At 41.7% G+C, this 26,823-nt stretch overlaps 1 protein-coding gene across 3 annotated transcripts in view; it reads right to left on the bottom strand.

Moving 5' to 3' along the window:
* Nucleotides 1–2,038: 2,038 nt before the first annotated feature.
* Nucleotides 2,039–26,823, bottom strand: part of LOC115159100 (dymeclin-like) — a 156,484-nt gene continuing 131,699 nt past the window's right edge. For all 3 annotated transcript variants that reach the window (XM_029708496.1, XM_029708497.1, XM_029708498.1), the window contains 3 exons: nt 20,804–20,986; nt 17,288–17,401; nt 2,039–4,385 (listed from right to left, as the gene is read on the bottom strand). In XM_029708496.1, the coding sequence (XP_029564356.1) occupies nt 4,236–4,385; nt 17,288–17,401; nt 20,804–20,986 (447 nt within the window). In that variant the 3' untranslated portion in view covers nt 2,039–4,235. The remainder of the gene's footprint in view (nt 4,386–17,287; nt 17,402–20,803; nt 20,987–26,823) is intronic.

The raw sequence follows: 26,823 nt of genomic DNA on the forward strand, positions 1-26,823 counted from the left end.
TTACATTGTTTGCTAGCTCAGCTGGTTACCTAGCTCTGTCTCATTGATCACCAAATGTTGCTAACACTAAATAGCTAGCCACTTAATATAACTTGTTTTCTCAATGTATGTTAGCTAGCTAAGTTAGCAATGTTATGAATACAACTTACATGCATGTCGACATCAGGATACAATTTGAGCACACTAGTTAGCTCCAAAAGTGGTTAGCAGCAGGTAGAGATGATATGATAGAAGAGTAGAGAGTAGTGGGAGAGAGCGAACATTGCGATGGGGCATGACCATCTGGGTAGGGTCTGAGCTGAGTTGGTAGGGTTGGAGGAGAGAGGGAGAGAAAAGGAAGGCAGCAGCTACTCTTCATGGGGTACAAACAATGGAAAGAAAGAGGTGGAAAGAAATTAAGTCAGGCATCAGGAGGTTTAAGTCACACAGTACGATGAGTGGTGAGCCATTGTCGGGAAATTAGCTTATCAAGGTGTCAAGCTCATTGAGGAACTCTCCAAGGGCACCTGGTGGGAGATAGATGACAACAATATAAAGCTTGAGTGGACAAGTGACAGTGACAGCATGAATTTCAAATGAGGAGATGAGGAGGTGTGAGAGGGATAAAAGAGAACATCTCCACTTGTAGAAATGAGTAGCCCTGTGCCACCACCGAAACGACCAGATGCTCTCGGACTGTGAGTCAGTTGACAAGAAGTGTTCTCTGGTGTAATCCATGTAGGCCAAAAAGTGTAGGAACTCAGCCTTCTTGACCGCAGGTTGGCAGTTCCAAACGCTGCCGGTGACTAGGAATTCCACATGGGTTGAGCACGCAGGGTACACTAAATTAGAAAGGTTGCAGCCATGGGGTGGGAACATCTGCAAAACCTACAGGGAGAGGAGTGAACAGGGATAGAAAACACACATAGTTGAAAAAGCTTCAAAAGAGCAAAATGAGATCATCTGTTTCGACGACGGTCTTAGTTTTGGCGATGAGACCGCCGCTGACACGACCCCCGCCAACCAGGGATCAGGGTCGTATTCACTACACACCAAATTGAAGAAAACAGACCAAAATATCCATCTGAAAAAGATACCCTCATTTTCCATTGAAAAAACATTTTCCGTTGCATAATGGTTTGCTACGGTATGCACTAATGAATACGAGCCAGGTTGAGGTCTCTATTGCTTCAACTACATCTCCCAGAAGTGGTCACTTGGACTGCGTCCCAAATGGCACTCTATTCCCAATAAAGTGCACTACTTCAGACAAAAGCCCTACAAACCTGGTCAAAAGTAGTACACTATATAGAGAATAGGGTGCCATTTGGGACGCACTCTGTAATGGAAGCCCTCTGTAAGGTGACCCCTACTACAGGAAACAACAAGGTGAGTATAGCTAGCATGGCACTTTACCAAGACCTTAGCCATCTGGCGCATCTAGAATGGGTGTGTGTAGGTGTGTGTATGTCATGAGAGTTAGCTAACGAAAGGACAGAAAAGAGCAACCAGAGATAGACTCTATACTTTTTGTAACAGGCTTTGGAGCAGTCCAAACCCAGAAATGGAATAGAAATGTTCCATCATTGTCAGTAGCCATCATATGGTCTATTCTTTACATTAAATTAAATAAAGTATTATTGTTATTCAGAAAGGAAAATGTAATTCAGCCATGAAAATCGTTCCAATAAAGAGGAAAGGGCATGAAATTCCCTTCAATAGGCTTGACAAACACACAAAGGATCATATTGTATTGTTAACTCCAGCTCCCTAAGTGGATTCATGCTTCAACTTCACCTCCTTATAGAAAACAGTCTGTCTCTCTGTCGTCATTGTAATAGAGTAATATGCAGATAAAACATACTCTAGATCTGTACATACCAACCCATCACTTTTTAAACATGCAATCGTTTTTTACAATAGGTGTTTTTGTGTTTACATAGGAGGTATAGAAGACAACTATTACATTTGAAGTAGAAAGGGGATATTATATGAAGCATGGTACTTTAGTCCGTTGTTACCAGAGTGAACTAACATTCCAGAATAATTTACTTACACGCAAACAGCACGATTCCAGTTTTAATACATTCTTCTTATTTTTCAGATGAAAACAGCAGTCATAACAACCCCAAATAAATAAAATATAATGCTTTCAAGAGCGCTTCTCAAGGGCCTACCAATTGGATATCACGAAATTGAGGAGAAAAAGTGGTAAAAGTAAAAAATAAAAATAAAAATATTTTAAAAAGTTGAAAAAAAGGGGTGCTTCTCAAACTTCAAGCACTCACTATAGAGAATACTCATGTTACTGAATGCAAGAAGAGAATACATCTTTGGGTACATCTGAATAATCTCTCCTTTTTCCCAAAGTGAGCACTTGTTCACCTCCCTTCAATGGTTTTAAATGTGTGGGAAGTAAGTGCACACTTCAGGAAGAACGACACATTTTTGGGAGGCACGTCATCTTTGACCGCAGTTCTGTAACAGCAATGTTTACTTCAAACATTGGATCCTACAGTCTGCCTACAGGGACAACCTCTCACTCAATCATGTTTTATTATGCATGTCATGTTGATGCATTCATAAATATCTATTCTAAATATATTTGTCAGTTCATTTTTTGCAGAACAAAAAATATTCAAAGTGAGCCCTGTGGGCCCTAGTAGTGCACTTTAGAGGGAATAGGGTGCCATTTGGAACACTTGATGGAACATCTTCCCTTCAGATTCATATGGAACAGGTAGGAAAAGAAACAAACATGCGTTTGTATTTGTCTATAAAATCATTTACATGCATTCCCTGATCTGTACAACATTGGGGTTGCATCTCAAATGGCACCCTAATCCCTACAGTATACCATTTTTTTACTATCTACTAAAGTAGTGCACTATATAGGGAATAGGGTACCAATTTCGACGCATCCTGGAACATTTACAAGGCTAAATAAACATGTGACAGCCTATTCAGTATATAGTTATTTTTCTATAGATAATAATTATGCTTCCTAAATTCAACTTTGAATTTGCAAAACTGTCAGTTGTTGTTGTTCTATATTGACATTAAGACAAATAAGTAACTACCGGGAAATAAGATGGCGTACATTTTTTGTTGTTGATGTTCCTTTACAAGGATATTAAGGATCTCATTTTGCTACTGTTGTTGCTGTTGATTGTCGTTTATGTTTTGGTGGGGGCAAATATCAAAATCCACACATAAATACAATAATAAAAAAAAAAAATCCTATAAATCAAACAAATAAACAAATAAACAAACGTGATTGTGCACAAAATAACATTGGGACAACTGACTGAAAATAAGGAGAGTTGAATCAAACTGATGAAAAACGAGGACCCCTGTTTTGCTAAACTGCTGATAGTAAATCCTTATTGTGGTAAAGACGTGACTTAAGACAGTCACAAAATCCTGGTCCCAGATTCAGTTTGTGACAAGTTCTGGGACTAGGCTACAGGCCATCACCAATAGTTAACTGTCATCAACTGTCCAGTCTTCAACCCAGGAACCCAGGTGACCCTGCTCTGAATACTCTGACAGTTGAATACTCCGAATACTCTGATTTTTCTTATTACTTTGAACCATAACTACTTCACTTCATAAAAAAAGAGAAAGATTTAAGCAAACTCGAAAGAACCAAGGGTGAATTTGAAGTGAGGCAAAACCAGAGAAAACCTGAGAAAGACGGAGGACAAAAAAATGTACCAAACTCCCAATAATGGAGAAAACAAACTGTCTCTGTAAAGAGTACCATCCTTAGTATTCAGTGCTACTGTTGAGGTCTGGTTGTGGAGCTGAACCATGTGGAAGCTAGCCTGGTTGTACCAGACTGAATTATGACTCACAATGGTGAGCTCAGTGTTCAGTCTGGACTAACCAGGCTACGTGGAAGCACAGAGGAAAAGTCTGTCTGATATGAACGAATAGGAGCAGAAAGGAAGACCAGTATATTCAATGTCCTCCTGTCTAACATCTGATCCCATTGTAACCCAGGGATCTGTCTGTGAGGGTAGAGGCACTTCCAAAGCAGTGCGCACACACATATACAAATAAACACACACACACACACACACACACACACACACACACACACACACACACACACACACACACACACACACACACGAATCCTAACTTCCACTAAGGTAACATCTCCCATTTACATCAATGCATGACTAAGTGAACATTTGACTAAAGTGGAAGTTTGGATTGGCCCATAGCTAGACAGATGTGAACTCCCACAATCAGCCAGAGTCCATGCTGAAGAGTTCTATGCCTGTAGGGCTCCAGTTAAGGCCTACTCCAGAGTTGAAAACCAGGGACCACACGTAAGGGATGAAGAAGTCTTCAGGCTGGTCCTCCTCCACGTACCTAAACTTCAGCTCCGGGAACTTCTGTAGAGAGACAGAGAAAAGGCAGAAGAAGAAAATGTTAAGATAAAGATCAATGGACAGGACAACCACAGAGATGGAGTCTTGATCTTTAGTCTTGGTCATGAGACTTCCGGTTTTTACGCTATCTCTGGACAAACATAAAGTACCAGTCAAAAGTTTGGACACACCTACTCATTCAAGGGTTTCTCTTTATTTTTACTATTTTCTACATTGCAGAATAATAGTAAAGACATCAAAACTATGAAATAACACATATGGAATTATGTAGTAACCAAAAAAGTGTTAAACAAATCAAAATATATTTTATACTTGAGATTTGTCAAAGTAGCCACCCTTTGCCTTGATGACAGCTTTGCACACTCTTGGCATTTTCTCAACCAGCTTCATGAGGTAGTCACCTGGAATGGAATTCAATTAACAGGTGTGCCTTGTTAAAAGTTAATTTGTGGAATTTCTTTCCTTCTTAATACGTTTGAGCCAATCAGTTGTGTTGTGACAAGGTATACAGAAGATTGCCCTATTTGGTAAAAGACCAAGTCCATATTATGGCAAGAACAGCTCAAATAAGCAAAGAGAAACGACAGTCCATCATTACCTTAAGACATGAAGGTCAGTCAATCTGGAAAATTTCTAAACTTTGAAAGTTTCTTTAAGTGCAGCCGCAAAAACCATCACGCGCTTCTAATTCAGAGGGGTTGGGTTAAATGCGGAAGACACATTTCAGTTGAAAGCATTCAGTTGTACAACTGACTAGGTATCCCCCCTTTCCCTTTCCCCATGATGAAACTGGCTCTCATGATGACCGCCACAGGAAAGGAAGATCTCTGCTTCAGAGGATAAGTTCATTAGTTACCAGACTCAGAAATTGCAGTTCAAATCAATACTTCAAAGAGTTCAAGTAACAGACACATCTCAACATCAATTGCTCAGAGACCGCGTGAATCAGGCCTTCATGGTCGAATTGCTGCAAAGAAACCACTACTAAAGGACACCGATAAGAAGAAGAGACTTGCTTCGGCCAAGAAACATAAGCAATGGACATTAGATTGTTGGAAATCTGTCCTTTGGTCTGATGAGTCCAAATTTGAGATTTTTGGTTCTAACTGCCGTGTCTTTGTGAGACGCAGAGTAGGTGAATGGATGATCTCTGCATGTGTGGTTTCCCCCGTGAAGCATGGAGCAGGAGGTGTGATGGTGTGGGGGTGCTTTGCTGGTGACACTGTCAGTGTTTAGAATGTAAGGCACACTTAACCAGCATGGCTACCACAGCATTCTGCAGCGATATGCCATCCTATCTGGTTTGCGCTTAATGGGACTATCATTTGTTTGTCAACAGGACAATGACTCAACACACCACCAGGCGGTGTAAGGGCTATTTGACCAAGAAGGAGAGTGATGGAGTGCTGCATCAGATGACCTGGCCTCCACAATCACCCGACCTCAACCCGATTGAGATGGTTTGGGATGAGTTGGACCGTAGAATGACGGAAAAGCAGCCAACAAGTGCTCAGCATATGTGGGAACTCCTTCAAGACTTGGAAAAGCATTTCAGGTGAAGCAGGTTGAGAGAATGCCAAGAGTGTGCAAAGCTGTCATCAAGGGAAAGGGTAGATATTTTGAAGAATCTAAAATATATTTTGATTTGTTTAACACTTTTTTGGTTACTACATGATTGCATATATGTTATTTAATAGTTTTGATGTCTTCACTATTATTCTACAATGTAGAAAATAGTTTAAAAAAATAAAAATAAAAACTTGAATGAGTAGATGTGTCCAAACTTTTGACTGGTACTGTATATGACCAGAGAAATGTTGGATTCAGTGTCTATAACTCCCTGGTATTCCTTACAGATGACAACACAAAAGAGTCAGTATCTACAGCCGGTTGGTGACAGCCAGTCAGGACATGAGCTAGCTAGCTACAAGCAAAAACTGGTCAAACCCATCTGTACCAGTCTAGTTGCTGAGGTACTTAGGTGGCCTCTGACCTTTAAACAGGCCCAGTTAAATGTGTTCAGCCCTCCATTGACCTAACTGGAACACTGGAAACCATAAACTGAAGATACTTAACAGTGCTGTGAAAAAGTACTTGCTGCCTTTCTGATTTTCTGTATTTTTGCATATTTTTGACACTGAATGTCATCAGATCTTCAATCAAAACCTAATATTAGATAAAGGGAACCTGATTTGACAAAGAACAAAACAATGGATACTTGTTTTATTAAAGTTACCCAATTCCCTTGTGTGAAAAGTAATTGCCTCCTTGCACTAAATAACTGGTTGTGCCACCTTTAGCTGCAATGACTGCAACCAAATGCTTCCTGTAGTTGTTGATCAGTCTTACATCACTGCAGAGGAATTTTGGCCCACTCTTGCATGCAGAACTGCTTTAACTCAGCGACATTTGTGGGTTTTCAAGCACGAACTACTCGATTCAAGTCCTGCCACAACATCTCAATTGGAATTAGGTCTGGAATTTGACTAGGCCATTCCAAAACTTCAAATGTGATGCTTTTTAGCTATTTTCATGTAGGCTTGATTGTGTGTTTTGGATCATTGTCTTGCTGCATGACCCAGCTGCGCTTCAGCTAACAGAGGGATGGCCTGACATTCTCCTGTAGAATTCTCTAATACAGAGCCGGTTCCTCTATTAAGGCAAGTTGTCCAGGTCCTGATGCAGCAAAGCATTCCTAAACCATCACGCTACCACCACCATGCTTGACCGTTGATAAGATGTTCTTACTGTGGAATGCAGTTTTGTTGACTCAAGTTTGCCAAAAAGCACCTGGATGATCATCAAGACTCTTTGAAGACTGTTCTATGGACATATGATTCAAAAGTATAACTTTTTGGACAACATGGGTCCCATGGGCCTACTCCCGACCGCTGTCCCAATCAAAACGATGCTGAAATGATCATCTAGTTGACCACATGTGGGTAGGCTATTCCTTAAAATTTATTGCAACGATTGGATAACTTAGGGAGTTTCAGTATGCAACAATTTAATGACATGCCTTCAATTGCATTAGCCTACTTTATTCCAATATTTTCGTCATTCTGTGATATTTATTCCCACAGTAATTCTTTATGGATCCATCCAGTTGTGGTTAAGAAAACATTGCATGCTTAGTGGTGGGCTAAGAGAAGAGATAGAAGTGACATGCCTTGCAAAGTTTAGAACTGGCAGGAGGATGGTTACCTGGGGCTACCTAGCAACCATCAAGAGTTTAACAGCGTAGCGTGTGCCAATGCCTCCTCAGCATTTACGGCTACCGTAATTTCCGGACTATTAAGCGCACCTGAATATAAGCCACACCCACTGAATTAAAAAACAAATATTATTTTGAACATAAATAAACCGCACGTCTATAAGCCGCAGGTGCCTACCGGTACATTGAAACAAATTAACTTTACACAGGCTATAACGAAACACGGCTTGTAACAAAAATAAATAGGCTTTAACGAAACACAGCTTGTAACAAAAATAAATAGGCTTTAACGAAACACGGCTTGTAACAAAAAAATTGCAGTAAGCTTTAGTTGTCTTTTTGCACTGAGTCAATTCCTCACGCTTCTGTTTCCAACGTCTTATCATCGACTCATTTAGACCAAGCTCCCGTGCAGCAGCTCTATTTACTTTTCCAACAGCCAGATCAATCGCCTTCAACTTGAAAGCTGCATCATATGCATTTCTCCGTGTCTTTGCCATGATGAGGCTGACAAAATGACTACCGTAATCAGAATGATGGGAAGTTTGAGAGCGCTGGATTTAATCTAAACAGTAAACAAAAAAGTTGTTTGACCTTAACCCGTTCGGCAATTTCATTGGTCTAATGAAAGCTTGATGCCGCCAAAAAACTGAGAACGTCACAGAATGTGTTTTTTTGGAGAAAAAAAAATTGAAAGCGGGAAAAATCCATATATTAGCCACGTCATTGTTTAAGCCGCGAGGTTCAAAGTTGGGAAAAAAGTTGCGGCTTATAGTCCGGAATTTACGGTACATATCATACTAAACCGTAGGCAGAAGTTTAACAAAATTTTTACTAGGTCGTTACGCGTAAATAAATGTTTTGGCTTTGATACCAACAATACCTCTCAGATACAACAAAAATGCGGAAAATAGTTGACAGTATGGTAAAGTTGTCGGAAAAACATCTTCGTATGAAAGGAATATTACAGACTCACTCAATCAGGGGGAAGTTGTGGTGCCTTCAGAAAGTATTCACACCACCCCTTGACTTTTGACACATTTTGTTGTGTTACAGGCTGAATTTAAAATTGACCAAATTTAGATTTTTTTTGTCACTGGCCTACACAAAATACTCCATAATGGCAAAGTGGAATTCTTTTTTTTTATATATATATATATATATATTTTTTTTTTTACAAATTATTTCAAACTGAAAAGCTGAAATGTCTTGAGTCAATAAGTATTCAACCCCTGTGTTATGGCAAGCCTAAATACATTCAGGTCACTTAACAAGACACATAATGAGTTGCATGGACTCACTCTGTGTGCAATAATTGTATTTAACATGATTTTTGAATGACCACATCATCTCTGTACCCCACACATACAATTATCTTAAGGTCCAGCGAATTTCCAACACAGATTAAACCACAAAGACCAGGCAGGTTTTTCAATGTCTCGCAAAGAAGGGCACCTATTGGTAGATGGGTAAAAATAAAAAGCAGACATTGAATATCCCTTTGAACATGGTGAAGTTATTAATTATCAATACACCCAGTAACTATAAAGATACAGGCGTCCTTCCTAAGGTGCCGGAGAGGAAGGAAGCCACTCAGGGATTTCACCACGAGGCCAATGGTGACTTAAAACAGTTACAGAGTTGAATAGCTGTGATAGGAGAAAACTGAAGATGGATCAACAACACTGTGGAATGTTGTTGTACTTACTCCACAATACTAACCTAATTGATAGAGTGAAAAGAAGGAAGCCTGTACAGAATATTCTAAAACGTGCATCCTGTTTGCAACAAGGCACTAAAGTAATACTGCAAAACATGTGGCAAAGCAATTCACTTTTTGTCCTGAATACAAAGTGTTATGTTTAGGGCAAATCCAATACAACACATTCCTGATTACCACTCCATATTTTCAAGCATTGTTGTGGATGAGTCATGTTATGGGTATGGTTGTAATCGTTAAGGATTGGGGAGTTTTTCAGGATAAAAAAGAAATAGAATGGAGCTAAACAGACAAAATCCTAGAGGAAAACCTGGTTCAGTCTGCTTTCCACCAGACACTGGGATTTATTTTATTTTTTTTTACAAGCATTTCGCTACACTCGCATTAACATCATGTGTATGTGACAAATTAAATTTGATTTGATTAATTCACCTTTCAGCAGGACGGACAATAACCTAAAACAAAAGGCCAAATCTACATTGGAGTAGCTTACCAAGAAGGCAATGAAAGTTCCTGAGTGGCCGAGTTACAGTTTTGACTTAAATCTGCTTGAAAATCTATGTCAAGACCTGAAAATTGTTGTCTAGCAATGATGAACAACCAATTTGACAGAGCGTGAAGAATTTGGAAAAGAATAATGGTCAAATGTTGCACAATCCAGGTGTGGAAAGCTCTTAGAATCTTACCCCAAAAGACTCACAGCTGTAATCGCTGCCAAAGGTGATTCTAACATGCATTAACTCAGGGTGTTGAATACTTATCTAATGAAGGTGTGAGTGTTTTAGTTAGTACATTTAAAATTTTTTTTTTTTTTTACAAATGTTCACATTTTTCTTCCACTTTAACATAAGCGTATTTTGTGTAGACAGTTGAATCCATTTTAATCCCACTTTGTAAGAACAAAATGTGGAAAAAGTCAACGGGTGTGAATACTTTCTGACGGCACTGTATATCTATGTGCGTGCATGCACCCATTTAGCCTCAGTTACTTGGCTCTCCTAGCTTCACCTAGCCCACTCCCTGAAAGCTACACCCCATCTTTGATTTCAGGGGACATCAAGTGAGAGAGAACGCTCGTTAAGGATGACCGGAGGGGTTGCTTAAGGGTTGCTAAGGTTATAGTTCAGACACAGTGGTAGGATTGTCAAACGTTTGCCTGCCGACAGTACTTAGCACCTCTGAACAGTGTCGGCAGTCAATCTCTTTAGTATTCACATAGCAAAGACCTTCAAGTCGTCAGCTACTCAGCCTTATTAAAATACTCCAAAACAGAAGGTGGCAGTAGTTTTGTTTGACAATGCATGTCTGTGTATGTTGCTTAGCTAGTTCATGGGTAAAAATACAAATGGTCAAGATTGGTCTAGATTCCAAAGTTAGCTAGCTAGCTGCGCTAATGTTGTTATTTTGTAGAAAACTCTTGTTGATACTAGCCAGATAGCCACAGCTAGATAACTGCTTAGCAAGATGACGAAGAAACTATTTAATTAACTTTCCATAATACCATACTGCCAGTGCCAGCCCATAGCCAAATGCTTGGCTAGCTAGCTAATGTTAGCATATTTGCTAGCTAGCACAACATAGATTATTAGCTAGAGACATTGCAATAACTCCGCAGCTAACACAGGCAGCAGTTTCATGAGAACTAATCCATTGTGATTTAATTAAAATATCAATACCTACCCTGCTCATGCCCAGTAACAGATACTGTTCTTCCTACTATTAACAAGAGGCCAGCCAGAAAGTCTCTCTTTCAACCAACAAACCAGCCAAGCCAAGCCCTACCTAGCCCATCCAAGAAATGCAGCAGGCAGGCCTGTATAATAATCAATAATACAGTGATATCTCATCATATCCCACCAGTTCACAGGGTGACGCTTGGGCCACACACTAATCACTGAAATACACTTTTCTTTTATCCTCCTTTATGCTGTGGTCAGGGACAGGCTGGGTCCATTCACTAACAGGATAGTATTATAGTCTTCATTGTGTCCACTCAACACAATAACAGTTGTGGGTATGGGGGTATCGGTCTGTGGCTGGCATATGGGCTATGGACCCTGTGTGTTCATATGATACTCCGTATCAGCCAGTGCTTCGTCTGGCTAGCTATCATTAGGTATACAATGCATTCAAAACAGCTATCTAGATCAGTCCCTTGTTGCTTGCATGGCTTGCTGTCAATGTTGTTTTGTAAGAACTTATCTAGCAAACTGGCTTCAGACTAATATGGTCAGGTAAACACACTATAGAGCCCAATCCAGACACCCTTGCACTGGCCCCAGTGTTTCCTGGGAAGCAGACACAAACAAGCTGGTCCAGGATTGGCTTATGTTTGGCCTGGTTCCAGCAACTCCCCTCTCTCATTCCCTTCTCCCTCCCTTTCCCTGCCTGCAGAGCAGACTACATACTTGGCTCAGCCTTATGCCAGTCAGAGTCAGACCAGGCGTGTATCCCAAATGGAACCATATTCCCTATTGGCCCTGGTAATAAGTATTGCATTATAGGGAATAGGGTGCCATTTGGGATGCATTTCAGACCAGCGCCCCCAGAACACAGACTGACTGACTGGGTCCATATCTTGACTGTAGGACTCTCTGTTCCCACTGTTACATGGCTTAGAAGGAATAGGCTTTACAGACCCCACGCAGACAGAGTGGAATGCAGCTAGAAGCAGATTAGAAAGAAAAAAAAAGAAAAAAATAACTTTCCACACAAAACAACATTTATTTTATTATTGGTACGTTTCAGGTAGATGTTCAGGTGTGTTTCAGGTGTGAGGGGCTCGTCTACTTCTCTGTCTGCTGGCCTCTGGAAGCCCCAGGTATGGAGCGTTCTCCTCTCTCCTCTCCTACTTTCCTCCTCTCTTCTATACCTCCTCTCCTTACCCCTCTTCTCACCTGTACTCTCCCCCTGTCCGGTCTTCTTCCCTCCTCTCTCATATCCTCCCCTACTCCACTTTACCCTCCGCTCTCCTCTCCCTTCCAAAGGAGCCAAACTGTCTGTACCTTATCACTACAGAACGAGGCAGCGCAGGCCAAACAATACATTCCACAGGCGTTGTCTGACTGCATCCCAAATGGGATACTATTCCCTATATAGCGCACTACTTTTCTGGTCAAAAGTAGTGCACTATTTAGGGAATAGGATGCCATTTGGGACATAGCCTCTGTCTGTCATTGAAAGTCGTTGAGCCTGATAGGTGGAGGAGTAACAACACAGGGCCGGCTCTGTTGATATTCAAATGGAGAGGAGGGGGAGTGGGGACTGGGCTCACAGAAGACTGGGAAGGAGAGTGAAAGCCAGGGAGGGATGTAGAGGGAGAGTGAAAGCCAGGGAGAGCGGGAGAGAACCTGGTAGAAGGAGATGAAAAAAGGGAGAGAGACCGAGAGAAAGGCAGAGACAGAGGGAGGATGGCTAGCAGGCAGGAAGAGAGAGACAGACAGAGACAGATACAGAGGGAAAGGCAGAGAGAGGGAGGCTGGACAGCAGGCAGGGCGAGAGAGGGACTGGCCCCTAGCCCTGGATGGGTCCTTTGTCTCTGCCTAGGGGCTGAGGGCAGAGGTCTGAGACACATAATAGGGACAGTCTGGCGCTGCTGGGACACTGTGGTGTGGGGAAGAAACATCAGCTAGATATCCCTGGGGCATTCTCACCTTCTGTTAACCCTTTCATATAGATAAAGACAGACGGCCAGGGACATCAGCATGTCTGGCTGACTCATTGACTCACAAAGTGTCTACCATGCTGGTCTATGTCTAATTCTATTTCCATGTCTAGGTCATTCACCACTTATATGCTAATATATGTCTAGTCTAGTTGATCTGTATGTGTAATAAAACCAGTGACTCTGTGTGTCTGAAGAGATATAAAGTCAAAACCGGAGCCCTTGATACACGAACCCAGACTAGACCCCTTGAGACCCAGATGTCCATGGACATACATCCTTTAACTCATTTTAGACTATACAAGTCTACCATGTTCTTCTATGTCTAGTTTTAGTCCATCTGTATAGAACCAGTGACTAACTAGACTATGTCCTATCATCATGATTTTTATTGATTTTGATTTTATTTAACCTTTATTTAACTAGGCAAGTCAGTTAAGAACACATTCTTATTTACAATGACGGCCTACCCCGGCCAAACCCGGACAACGCTGGGCCAATTGTGCACCACCCTATGGGACTCCCAATCACGGCCGGATGTGATTCAGTCTGGATTGGAACTAGGGGCTGCAGTGACGCCTCTTGCACTGAGATGCAGTGCCTTAGACCACTGCGCCACTCGGGAACAGACATAGACATAGAATTAGACATAGACCAGCATGGTAGACATGGTAGACACTGAGTCAGCCAGACATGCTGATGTCCCTGGCCGTCTGTCTTTATCTTTATGAAAGGGTTAACAGAAGGTGAGAATGCCCCAGGGATATCTAGCTGATGTTTCTTCCCCACACCACAGTGTCCCAGCAGCGTCAGACTGTCCCTATTATGTGTGTCAGACCTCTGCCCTCAGCCCCTAGGCAGAGACAAAGGACCCATCCAGGGCTCAGATGATAATGGTAAAAGGAAGTCAGAATTAATCATTTGAACTCCACATCCACACATTCAGCTGCTGTTGAACCCACCTCCTGTGATGGGCAGATTCAGATTCACTTTTATTAAATCGGCTTGTTAGATAGCCAGTAAAGATAGATAATCAGTTAGATAGCCTTTCCAACTATTGTCCAATTTTCTAGTACTCTACCATGCAGGGCACTAAATAAAAAAATGTCATTGGTAGCACTGGTGCGCTCAACTTTAAAAAGCTAGGAGCACTACATGAAATTTAGGAGCACCACATGAAATTTAGGAGCACCATAAGCAGATGTTTTGCCCTAGAAACTAATATGAAGCACTGTAAAGACATTTGTTTATTATAAAAATACCTGTCATTGATATGACTAAGTCATTTGTGGAATATTAGGTTTCTGCATTGTGTAAAAGCACAATTTTTCCATTGAAAATGTTACTGTCTCTTTACAAAGGTCAGCTTTGTGACGATGACATGCAAGAGATGTGTCATTCAGTCATTGCAATGCTGTGATCTCCTGAATAAGCTATCCCTTTTACATTCTTTCTGTGCCCCCAAGTTTTTGGATAAACTGCTAAAGTTAGATAGCTAGCCAATGAGGTAACACGACTGAACAAAGTGTAAACAAATGGTTAACAACCGTCCACGACATGGTTTATTATGGATGTAAAATGGTCCCGGCAATCTGCTATAGCAGGTTCTCCCAAACTCTGACCTGGGGCCCCCTTGGGTGCACATTTAGTTTTTTTGCCCTAGCTCTACACAGCTGATTCAAATAACCAACTCATCAAGCTTTGATTATTTGAATCAGCTGTGTAGTGCTAGGGGCCTAGTTTAGGAAACCCTGTACTACAGGAAGATTAAAAATAATAATGTTGCGCTGGTAATATGGGTCAGATCCTTTGACCTGGTTGACAAAGCCATTGTCGCTGTAGTAATGTGGCAACCTGTCACAACGGGTGGCTTGTGGATTCAGGAGAGGTGGAGTCAGGCGCAGGAGACAGAACGATTCCGTGAATGAATTTAATAAAATATCCACACGGAAAATATGAAAAAGGTATGGAGTGCAAGGTGTGCAGAAAGAAACGCACCACCCTTAAAAGAACGTAACCAGGGACGCAGCCCAAAACGAATAACGTAACTCCAAAAGGCAAAATACAGAACCTCATAACAAAAACACACCCTGACAAACGAACAATCCCGCACAAACAACAAACCTAACTAGCTAGCCTAAATACCCTTCCCCACTAACAACTAACACAAAACAGGTGCGCAACTAACCTAGGCCTAACTAACAGAATGTGAAACATAAATCGATGGTAGCTAGTAGGCCGGCGACGACGACCGCCGAGCGCCGCCCGGGCGAGGAGGGGCGCCACCTTCCGTAGGTGTCGTGACACAACCACAACGCTACCGAATCTGCAATTCCTTTTTTCTCAAGGGCACTCAAACAATGGTACAGCGAAGCCTTATCATTACAATTATTAACTGGGAGATTTTTTCCCCTAATTGCACAGTGCTCCCAAAATTAAACTCCTGGTCGCACAGCAAAATATTGAGTCGCACTTTAGAGCCCTGCTACCATGCCGTCTCAATTTAACAAATAGCTAGACAATGCTCTATATAAGTGCTTTGTGAGGGCATTTGAAGACTTATTGATAATTTCATACAACATTAATCATTAGCCTATTAATTTTTATTTGGAAGATAAGGCCGTGTCCCAAATAGCACCATATTCCCTATATAGTGCACTACTTTTGAAAATAAATATAAAAAAGGGCACTATATAGAAAATAGATGCCAATTGGGACACAACCCTAAATAAAATAAGGGGAATGAGTGAACGCAGACAGACAGACAGACAGACAGACAGACAGACAGCCAGACAGACAGACAGACAGACAGACAGACAGACAGACAGACAGACAGGGTGACTGGGTGACAGGGAGACTGGGTGACAGGGAGACTGGGTGACAGGGAGACTGGGTGACAGGGGAGTGATGAGTATCTCTCAGGCAGAGCAGACTGAGGCAGAGTTGAGCGATGGAAGGATCGACCTAGATTATCACACTGCAGTGGTAATATTGTGTCAGGATACATCAGTCAAGTGCAGCATGATATCATTACACTAAAGAAGAGAGGAGAAATAAAGCGACACTAGCTGTCAATCAGACCAGTTCCATAACCTGCATAGACAGACGCACCTAAAGTACAGAAAAGATACTTGCCTAGATAAAGGATAACGCAGGGGTTCTCATGGGCTACATACGGAAGGTGTTGATACAGGAATCCTGTGCTACAGACACTGAATACTGTACACAGTACAGTATTTGAAAGAAAACAAATACCATTTAAACTCAGGTTGTCCTATATGCTACATAGAGAAATGCTGAAACGGAGATGTACAGGAGGAGGATATGGCTGGTCGCCAGACAGAATATCCCTTATATCCCTTAGCTAGCTAGTTACAGTAGTAGTAGGGACAAATGCCTTCCAGTTCCAATGACATGAGACAGAACATGGAACATAGAACACATGATGAAACACTCAATTAAGGCGTCTGGGCGCTGAAGATGGACCCCGTGCCTAGGATACATATTTCCTCCTTGATTATTGTATGGATGTGGAATTTGTGGGTAGGCGGCGTCCCGCGGCGAGAGCAAGGTAATGAGGTGCTGCTGTCAGATTTATTTCTCTCCCGGATTACGCATCCCAAATGACACCCTATTCCTTATATAATGCACTGTCAAAGGTAGTGCGCTATATAGGGAATACGGTGCCATTTGTGACACAGGCAGAAGACAAAGTGTCGGAGCGATGGCATCTTCTTGAAATGCCATTACCTGCAGCAGCATATTTACCAGGCAGGAAGGATGGCTGTGATGGGAACATTAATGCTAATGAAGATTTGAGCTGGTCTTTGTCTTAGCTCATCCTCATCCCTAACTCCCCAGTCCCAGACAAGCGCTCAACATCCCAGCCCATCCCTTTCTTGTAACTCCTAGCCCCTTTCCTCCTCCCCATCTCCCATCCTATCCCCCATCCCCAGCTCCCATCATTAACTCCCAGCCCCATCCCACATGAATCCCTATCCCTGATCGCTCCCACCAAAAGTAATCAGATTACGTTCAGGTAATCTAAAAGTTACATGACTAATTACAATTTTGGACAGGTAACTAGTAACCGTAATGGATTACATTTAGAAAGTAACCTACCCAACCCTGTGTGTGTGTGTGTGTGTCTATGGTGTTACCTTGAGGCGGTCTTTGAGCAGAGAGTCTGCGCACGTCCGTCTGTGTGTTGGTCTGGGTTCTTAACTGGAGGCGGTCTTTGGGCAGGTTGTGTGTGTGTGTGTGTGTGTGTCTGTCTGTCTGGGTGCGAGCGTGTGTGTGTTACTTACCTTGAGGCGGTCTTTGGGCAGGGCCTGTGCTCCCTTCATGATGACCTCCTGAACCCTCTCTACTGACAAGTCTGTCCCTGCTGCCTCAAGACGCTGGCTGAAGAAACCTATCACCTGGGGGCCAGGGACACACGTCAGAAAAAGGATGTGTGTGTGTGTGCATGTTAGCTTGAGGAACCTTTCAGTTGAACTGTTATTTTTGAGTCTTCTTTTGTGTGTGTGTGTGTGTGTGTGTAAGTGTGCGCGCATGCGTGTGTAGTTTGAGATGGTGTTTTTTGGCTGAGTGTGTGTAATTGTAAGTGGACAATTACACACACACACAGTTACACTTTGAGGTCCAGTCTTTTTCATGTGCTTTTCAGTGTCACCACTGACACTCTAGAGAACTGACACTTCAATGGAGTCTCGTCTCTGTACATTTGTACATCAATAACACATGTTGATCTGAACTATCATCTCTTCTCAGCTTCTATTTGTATCATCTGGATCCTAATTCATTTAATCCTGTTCTTTGGGTCTTCACACTACCATTGCAACAGACGTCGCCCCCTCACCATCACCCTCTTAGGCAGGGTTGTAGTAGACCACATATTGAGTGTCTTGGTCTCGGATACATTTTTACTTGACTCAATCAATGAGGACTTGCAATTTCTTCCTGAGACCAGCCGAGACCCGGGGCTTCATTTATAACCGTTGTGTAAATTTTACACCAAAAATAGAGATTCATAAACTTGGTGCAAGCCATACATACGCGTGTGTCCCATTATGAATTAGACCTGTTGTAAAACTGTGCACGCGTGAAAAAGCCCATCCTTCACCTTTTATGGTGACAATAACACCCTTCTTTGTATTAAACGTTGGAAGTATTGGAATTAGGCCAAGACAGTATCTAAAGGAAATAGCAATGGTGAACTTGATCAAATGTCTTGGAGGTGGCAGAATGTTTTCTTTTGCAGTGACATTTGCTGTAACTGATCGTTCCGGAAACACAAAAACAATAACAAAATTGTTTTAGACTTGTAAACAGATAGTTTGCATTCAATAATGTTTAGCATTTACTTTTTCCTGAACCTAAATATGCTGCACTGCCGCAAATTCTGAAACATTGTCTACTCTGAAAAAAAATAAAGCTACCGTAGGCCTACTTGCAGTGGTAGCCTACACACATTCAACGCAAAAGATCAACTGTCTGTTCACCTGTCAAATTGTATTGTAGGCCTGTGTTATAACAATGGTTCCCTTTCAGATGTATAGAGCAAAAACGAATTATAATGGCCTATCTAATAGGCCCAATTAAATGAGATGCGCCTGGTCATTTCTTGTATGGCTACTTGGTGAATATGAACTCTTCATGGCCAGAAAGGTGAGGAATGTATTATGCAATGGTAGATATATTTATTATGTTTATAAATGAAATAGTCTACTGGAGAAATTACAGTATTCAGACATAGCCTACAAACGTCAATGGAAACGATGAACCGTCTGCTCTACCGTTAAACTGCGCTTCAGATTGAATCTATTTTCTACTGTGAAGTGGGTCCAATTAAATGAGAGATGGGACAAATGGTAGCCTATCCTAACTTGTTGTATAAGCCTATAAGTTATTTTGCGAGGTTTACCAGGTTTCTATCAAAGCTTTTGTCGGATTAAAAAAATGTATGAACGGCCTGATGGAAACAGAACATTTCCCGGTAAACGTTCCAAACGTCGACAAAACCAAATACGCTAGACAAGGTGGGATCTGTTTGTGTCGGTAAAATAAATTATTACGGAATGTTGGTGGAAAATATTTTATGCGCAAATATTGATTTAATAACCATCATATTTTTTGTATTTATTATGGATCCCCATTAGCTGCTGCCAAAGCAGCAGCTACTCTTCCTGGAGTCCAGCAAAATTCCTGGAGTCCAGCAAAAACATAACAATACATTCACAGATTTCACAACACACTGTGTGCCCTCAGGCCCCTACTCCACCACATATTTACATTACTAAATCCATGTGTATATATAGTGCGTATGTTATCGTGTGTGTGTGTGTCTGTGCCAATGTTTGTCTTGCTTCACAGTCCCTGCTGTTCCATAAGGTGTTTATTCATGTTTTTTAAATCTAATTTTACTGCTTGCATCAGTTACTTGATATGGAATAGAGTTCCATGTAGTCATGGCTCTATGTAGTACTGTGTGCCTCCCATAGTCTGTTCTGGACTTGGGGACTGTGAAGAGACCTCTTGTGGCATGTCTTGTGGGGTATGCACGGGTGTCCGAGCTGTGTGCCAGTAGTTTAGACAGACAGCTCGGTGCATTCAACATGTCAATACCTCTCATAAATAAAAGTAGAATTGAGTAAAAGTCATAATAAAAGTCACACTTCAATAAAAGTCATATTGAAGTCAACTTGGAGTCACGCGATGACATGTTGCGTGGTCCTCCCACTACGACTCGGGAAAGCATGCAGTTTATTAGGCTACAGATTAAATAAATGATGATGAACTTCACAGGGTTGTGAAAGTGTGAGGTGATGAGATTGCTGCTCCCTTCCAATAAATATCTAGAGTCTTATTCTAGTGACACGATGGCCGGGGATTGGCTGCCGTTTGACAAATAAAAATCGAGCTTTTTTGACCATAATAATAATAATCTCATCATGTAGGTTATACGTGTGCTCCAGCCAACAGCTCTCAGAGACAACACGCAGATAGCGCTGTTGGCTAGAGTGCACGTGCCAAGACCAGAGTGGGCACATTTTTTGTGAGAAAACCATCAATAGAGTTCAAAATGCGATGGAAACCAATTGAATTTGTATTTTTTATTTGTTTCATGGGAATTGAACCGCAAAATATATTTTATTTGTCCTACGTCATCACGCATAGCAATTTATCTGCAACAAGTCCATCTCAACCACACATCTCTTGTGGGGAAAATGCAGATTTTTTAATATTCACATGAAAATCTGTCACCAATTGGATGGAAACCTAGCTACAGTCCCAGACAGACCTCTCAAACAGGATGCAGCACACACAAGCATCAGAGGCAGCAGGGCTGGGTTACAGGGAAAGGAGTAGTGAAGATTAGGCTGCCATCTGTCTTTACTGTTTTGAGACACTTGTTGGAAGCCTGAATGACAGCTAGAGTAGCTCTCGACAACATAATCATGTTCTTAATTAATATTTTACTATCAGCCCCATGAGGGTACAGAGAGTGGACTTGTTTTATTATTCAATACAATTCAGAAACTTGTGTTGAGTTGTACTGTGCTTGTTTCTTCTCATCTGACACTTCAATAGTGACCAGCCCTCATACCAAAACTTACAAAGCGTATTCACAAAACTACTGAAGTCTTACGCTTTCTAAATCCTGTTCATAAATTGTAAATTGCCCGTTGTTTTTCTACGAAGAGTTTTGGATTCATGTTTGAATTTCAGTTCATTGGAATGGGGTGCGGGCGTGTATATGAGCAGTGTCCGTCTGTATGTGCATGCGAGCACTCGATCACATGCCTCTCTCTCTCACTCACTGTTTCGAGGTTCTGCATGATGTCCTGGAAGGAGGGGTGTGTTCTGAACTGTTCGAAGAGCTCTCTCTTGTAGAGCAGGGCGTAGACCAGGTTAGGGTTGTGGTGTAGAGAGTTCGACAGACATGAGTTGATGATCTCCAGCATCATCCTGATCACCTCCTCGATCACATTCAGGTCCTGGGCCTGGAGAAGAGAGAGATGACTAACTATTAACATACAGGTCCTGGGCCTGGAGAAGAGAGAGATGACTAACTATTAACATACAGGTCCTGGGCCTGGAGAAGAGAGAGATGACTAACTATTAACATACAGGTCCTGGGCCTGGAGAAGAGAGAGATGACTAACTATTAACATACAGGTCCTGGGCCTGGAGAAGAGAGAGATGACTATTAACATACAGGTCCTGGGCCTGGAGAAGAGAGAGATGACTATTAACATACAGGTCCTGGGCCTGGAGAAGAGAGAGATGACTATTAACATACAGGTCCTGGGCCTGGAGAAGAGAGAGATGACTAACTATTAACATTCAGGTCCTGGGCCTGGAGAAGAGAGAGATGACTATTAACATACAGGTCCTGGGCCTGGAGAAGAGAGAGATGACTATTAACATACAGGTCCTGGGCCTGGAGAAGAGAGAGATGACTAACTATTAACATACAGGTCCTGGGCCTGGAGAAGAGAGAGATGACTAACTATTAACATACAGGTCCTGGGCCTGGAGAAGAGAGAGATGACTAACTATTAACATACAGGTCCTGGGCCTGGAGAAGAGAGAGATGACTAACTATTAACATACAGGTCCTGGGCCTGGAGAAGAGAGAGATGACTAACTATTAACATACAGGTCCTGGGCCTGGAGAAGAGAGAGATGACTATTAACATACAGGTCCTGGGCCTGGAGAAGAGAGAGATGACTAACTATTAACATACAGGTCCTGGGCCTGGAGAAGAGAGAGATGACTATTAACATACAGGTCCTGGGCCTGGAGAAGAGAGAGATGACTATTAACATACAGGTCCTGGGCCTGGAGAAGAGAGAGATGACTATTAACATACAGGTCCTGGGCCTGGAGAAGAGAGAGATGACTATTAACATACAGGTCCTGGGCCTGGAGAAGAGAGAGATGACTAACTATTAACATACAGGTCCTGGGCCTGGAGAAGAGAGAGATGACTAACTATTAACATACAGGTCCTGGGCCTGGAGAAGAGAGAGATGACTATTAACATACAGGGCCTATAAAGAGAGAATCGGATTTATTTTATAACAGACAGAAGAAGCAAGACACAATAGACGACTTTTAGGTGAAACATTTAAATGACCTGATGTTTCACTTTGGGGGAAAACTGTATGAAAGAATTACCCTGATGTTTCACCTTTGACTGCAGTAAATTAGAATTTTTTGCTAAATGTCCACTCTTATGCCAACACAGTGGTCATCTGGTTTAAAGCAAATAGCGGTTACATAACCAAAAGAACAAGGCTACTAGAAGTAAAAGGGAAAGTTTGTTACTAGAATCAATGGTTTCCATTGGGTCGTAAATAGAAAGTGACGGTGTGTGAAAGCAGGGCAGCGTAGCAGCGGCCATAGCGAGGGAGCCAGAGAGGAAGCCGGGGGCACCACTAGGTCCGTAGCGGCAGTACACAGGGAACACAGGGGCAGGCAGGCGGCAGGGTGGTTGTGTCATGTTGAGGGATACCCATTGTGATGCCTGCGTGGCTGAGATGGTATCTAGCTCCATACAGACTGTCTGGAGTCTCTGGCTAGGGACCAGACAGCACTGCAGCACTCTGCTATGCAAAACAGCAACATATTATGCCTGCTTGCCTGAGTGAGTGAGTGAGTGAGTGAGTGAAAGAAAGAAAGAAAGAGCAGACGGAGTGGGGAAGTGAAGTCCCCTCCGTGGCTGGATTACAGCCCTGCTCCCTCCCTCCATTACCTCATGCTATCGTTCACTCCCACTTTGTAAACCATCAATCTCTAGCCAACTATGCTCAGAATATCAAGGAACCTAGGTTATTGTAAAGGCATCAAATCATGTTCTAACAGCTGAAGTATGGTTACTCATCTAAACATGTGCCATTGGCCTGAAAACAAACATATAAATTCTAAAACTCACAATCATCAATACACAAGACAAAAGGACGTGGTGGTTAGGGCTGTGGCGGTCATGACATTTTGTCAGCTTGTGACTGTCAAGCAAATAACTCCCAGTCTCACAGTAATTGACCATTAATTAACATAAACATATTTAGCATCTCCTTGCTTCCACACACAGCCTACAAGCCACTGATGCAGACCTTTGGAACATTACATTTTAAAAAGTCTAATAAATCCATGTAATATAGCCTACAAAAACCACAATAAATCCATTATTTATTTTAGACAGGTCAAAAGAAACATAATATGAAGAAAATGTAGTCTGTTTCAGATGAAAAGAATAGCACGAGCTGTCCTTATGTTAGGCCCTGATCTGGCTATGGCATATGGCGGTGGGCTACACTAGTTCATTTAGCAGACAAGATTTGCTTAGAATTCCGTGGAATTATTTTACAGTATGAAGAATACAACTGAACATAACTGAATAAAATAGAAAGGATATTTTCTACAAGCGATTTGGGGGAGGGCGCACATGCAGCTATTCTGTGTTGAAAGGTTAACAAAGATACTCCTATATGCTTAATTATTTATGTAACTTTAGTTGTGATAAATGTTGGGCTATATGTTTTGATTTTTAATACATTGTAAGGCCGCATGATGCGACTAATGATGATTTGAAAAAAGTCGCATTAAAAGGCACGAGCTTTGCTTTGTTTTTTTGCGCAGGCTGTACACAGTTCATCAGTCTCTCATTCACAATTTGACAAGCACTTGATAATGCATAGAATTTCTCAGCAGCAAATATATAATTCACAAGTGATATTAATATTGTCACCCGTCAGACTATCCTTGATTTAATATTGTCTTTATATATACTAAATAATGTGTGAAATTTGTTTGATTTAGAATGGACCATTATCATACACCTGTCTCGAAACAGATGAGCTCATGGGCTTTTATGTAGTGTTTGATTAGATTTTCGATTACATTTGCATTGATGTCAGAGTGATTATAGGGACAATAGAGTACTGAGTACGAGGCAATTAGCAAGTTTGTTAGGCTACAAATGACCATCAGCAGAATCAGAGCTTGGAGAAGCCTAATTGGAGAAGCCTAATTACCATACAGTATAGGTCCACCGATTAATCTGAATGGCCGATTAATTATGGCTGATTATTTAGGGCCGATTTCAAGTTTTCATAACAATCGGACATCGGTACTTTTGGACACCGATTTGGCAGATTATTATTATTTATTAAACAAATATATATATTTTTTACACCTTTATTTAACTAGGCAAGTCAGTTAAGAACACATTCTTACTTTCAATAACGGCCTAGGAACGGTGGGTTAACTGCCTTGTTCAGGGGCAGAACGACAGATTTTTACCTTGTCAGCTTGGGGATTCAATCTTGCAACCTTTCAGTTAACTAGTCCAACCTCTAACCACCTGCCTTACATTGCACTCCATGAGGAGCCTGCCTGTTACACAAATGCAGTAAGAAAGCCAAGGTAAGTTGCTAGCTAGCATTAAACTTATCTTATAAAAACAATCAATCAATCAATCATAATCACTAGTTAACTACACATGGTTGATGATATTACTAGTTTATCTAGCGTGTCCTGCGTTGCATATAATCGATGCGGTGCGCATTCGCGAAAAAGGACTGTCGTTGCTCCAATGTGTACCTAACCATAAACACCAATGCCTTTCTTAAAATCAATACACAAGTATATATTTTTAAACCTGCATATTTAGTTAATATTGCCTGCTAACATGAATTTCTTTTAACTAGGAAAATTGTGTCACTTCTCTTGCAACAGAGTCAGGGTATATGCAGCAGTTTGGCCCGCCTGGCTCGTTGCGAACTGTGTGAAGACTATTTCTTCCTAACTAAGACAGCCAACTTTGCCAAACGGGGGATGATTTAACAAAAGCGCATTTGCAAAAAAAGCACAATCGTTGCACGACTGTACCTAACCATAAACATCAATGCCTTTCTTAAAATCAATACACAGAAGTATTAAACCTGCATATTTAGCTAAAAGAAATCCAGGTTAGCAGGCAATATTAACCAGGTGAAATTGTGTCACTTCTCTTGCGTTCATTGCACGCAGAGTCAGGGTATATGCAACCGTTTGGGCCGCCTGGCTCGTTGCGAACAAATTTGCCAGAATTTTACGTAATTATGACATAACATTGAAGGTTGTGCAATGTAACAGGAATATTATACTTATGGATGCCACCCGTTAGATAAAATACGGAACGGTTCCGTATTTCACTGAAAGAATAAACGTTTTGTTTTCGAGATGATAGTTTCCGGATTCGACCATATTAATGACCTAAGGCTCGTATTTCTGTGTGTTATTATGTTATAATTAAGTCTGTGATTTGATAGAGCAGTCTGACTGAGCGATGGTAGGCACCAGCAGGCTCGTAAGCATTCATTCAAACAGCACTTTCGTGCATTTCGCCAGCAGCTCTTCACAATGCTTCAAGCATTGCGCTGTTTATGACTTCAAGCCTATCAACTCCCGAGATTATCCTGGTGTAACCGATGTGAAATGGCTAGCTAGTTAGCGGGGTGCGTGCTAATAGCGTTTCAAGCGTTACTCGCTCTGAGACCTGGAGTAGTTATTCCCCTTGCTCTGCATGGGTAACGCTGCTTCGAGGGTGGCTGTTGTCGATGTGTTCCTGGTTCGAGCCCAGGTAGGAGCAAGGAGAGGGACGGAAGCTATACTGTTACACTGGCAATACTAAAGTGCCTATAAGAACATCCAATAGTCAAAGATATATGAAATACAAATGGTATAGAGAGAAATAGTCCTATAATTCCTATAATAACTACAACCTAAAACTTCTTACCTGGGAATATTGAAGACTCATGTTAAAAGGAACCACCAGCTTTCATATGTTCTCAGCAAAGAACTTAAACTTTAGCTTTCTTACATGGCACATATTGCACTTTTACTTTCTTCTTCAACACTTTGTTTTTTCATTATTTAAACCAAATTGAAGATGTTTCATTATTTATTTGAGGCTAAATTGATTTTATTGATGTATTATATTAAGTTAAAATAAGTGTTCATTCAGTATTGTTGTAATTGTCATTATTACAAATAATTAAAAAACAACGGCCGATTAATTGGTATCGGCTGTTTTTGGTCCTCCAATAATCGGTATCGGCGTTGAAAAATCATAATCGGTCGACCTCTACCATACAGTCACCATAACAGCCCTAGGGGCGGCAGGTAGCCTAGTGGTTAGAGCGTTGGGCCAGTAACTGAAAGGTTGCTGGATCAAATCCCCGAGCAGACAAGGTAAAAATCTGTCATTCTGCCCCCCACTGTTCCCCAGTAGGCCATTATTGTAAATATGAATTTGATCTTAACTGACTGGTCTAGTTAAATATAGGTTACATTTAAAAATTACCCTATATAAACATCTGTGATATAGATGTAAAATGAAATAGAACATATGGTATGGGTCTACCACTCTATAGCTCCAAACAACATGGGCCTCCAGGGTGTCAGCTGGGTACTAGCAGCAACAACACACTACAGTTCCAACTGCACTGTCCTTTTGACTCACAGAACAACTCATGTCCGAACCAATTTCCTCACAGAGAGGGAGAGAAGACATCACTCCTTCAGAGGGGGAGAGAAAGAGACAGAGAGACACACATGGTATCTGCATCCGCATGGGGCTGCCAGCCTGATGCTGGTCTACTTGCTATTTCCCCTTCGACGCCCTCCCTCCACTGCTTGTCTACTTGCCATTTCACCTTTGACATCAACAGTTTCATTCTACCCAGTCCCTCCCTCCCTGCCGTCTAGCAGCGCTTATGCCATATTCCCATGGCTGAGAGGGAGGAAAGAGCATGTCTGCATCCCAAATGGCACCTTGTTCCCTTTAAT

Source organism: Salmo trutta, chromosome 23 (genome assembly GCF_901001165.1).
Source record: "Salmo trutta chromosome 23, fSalTru1.1, whole genome shotgun sequence".
In the NCBI taxonomy this organism is placed as follows: Eukaryota; Metazoa; Chordata; class Actinopteri; order Salmoniformes; family Salmonidae; genus Salmo; species Salmo trutta.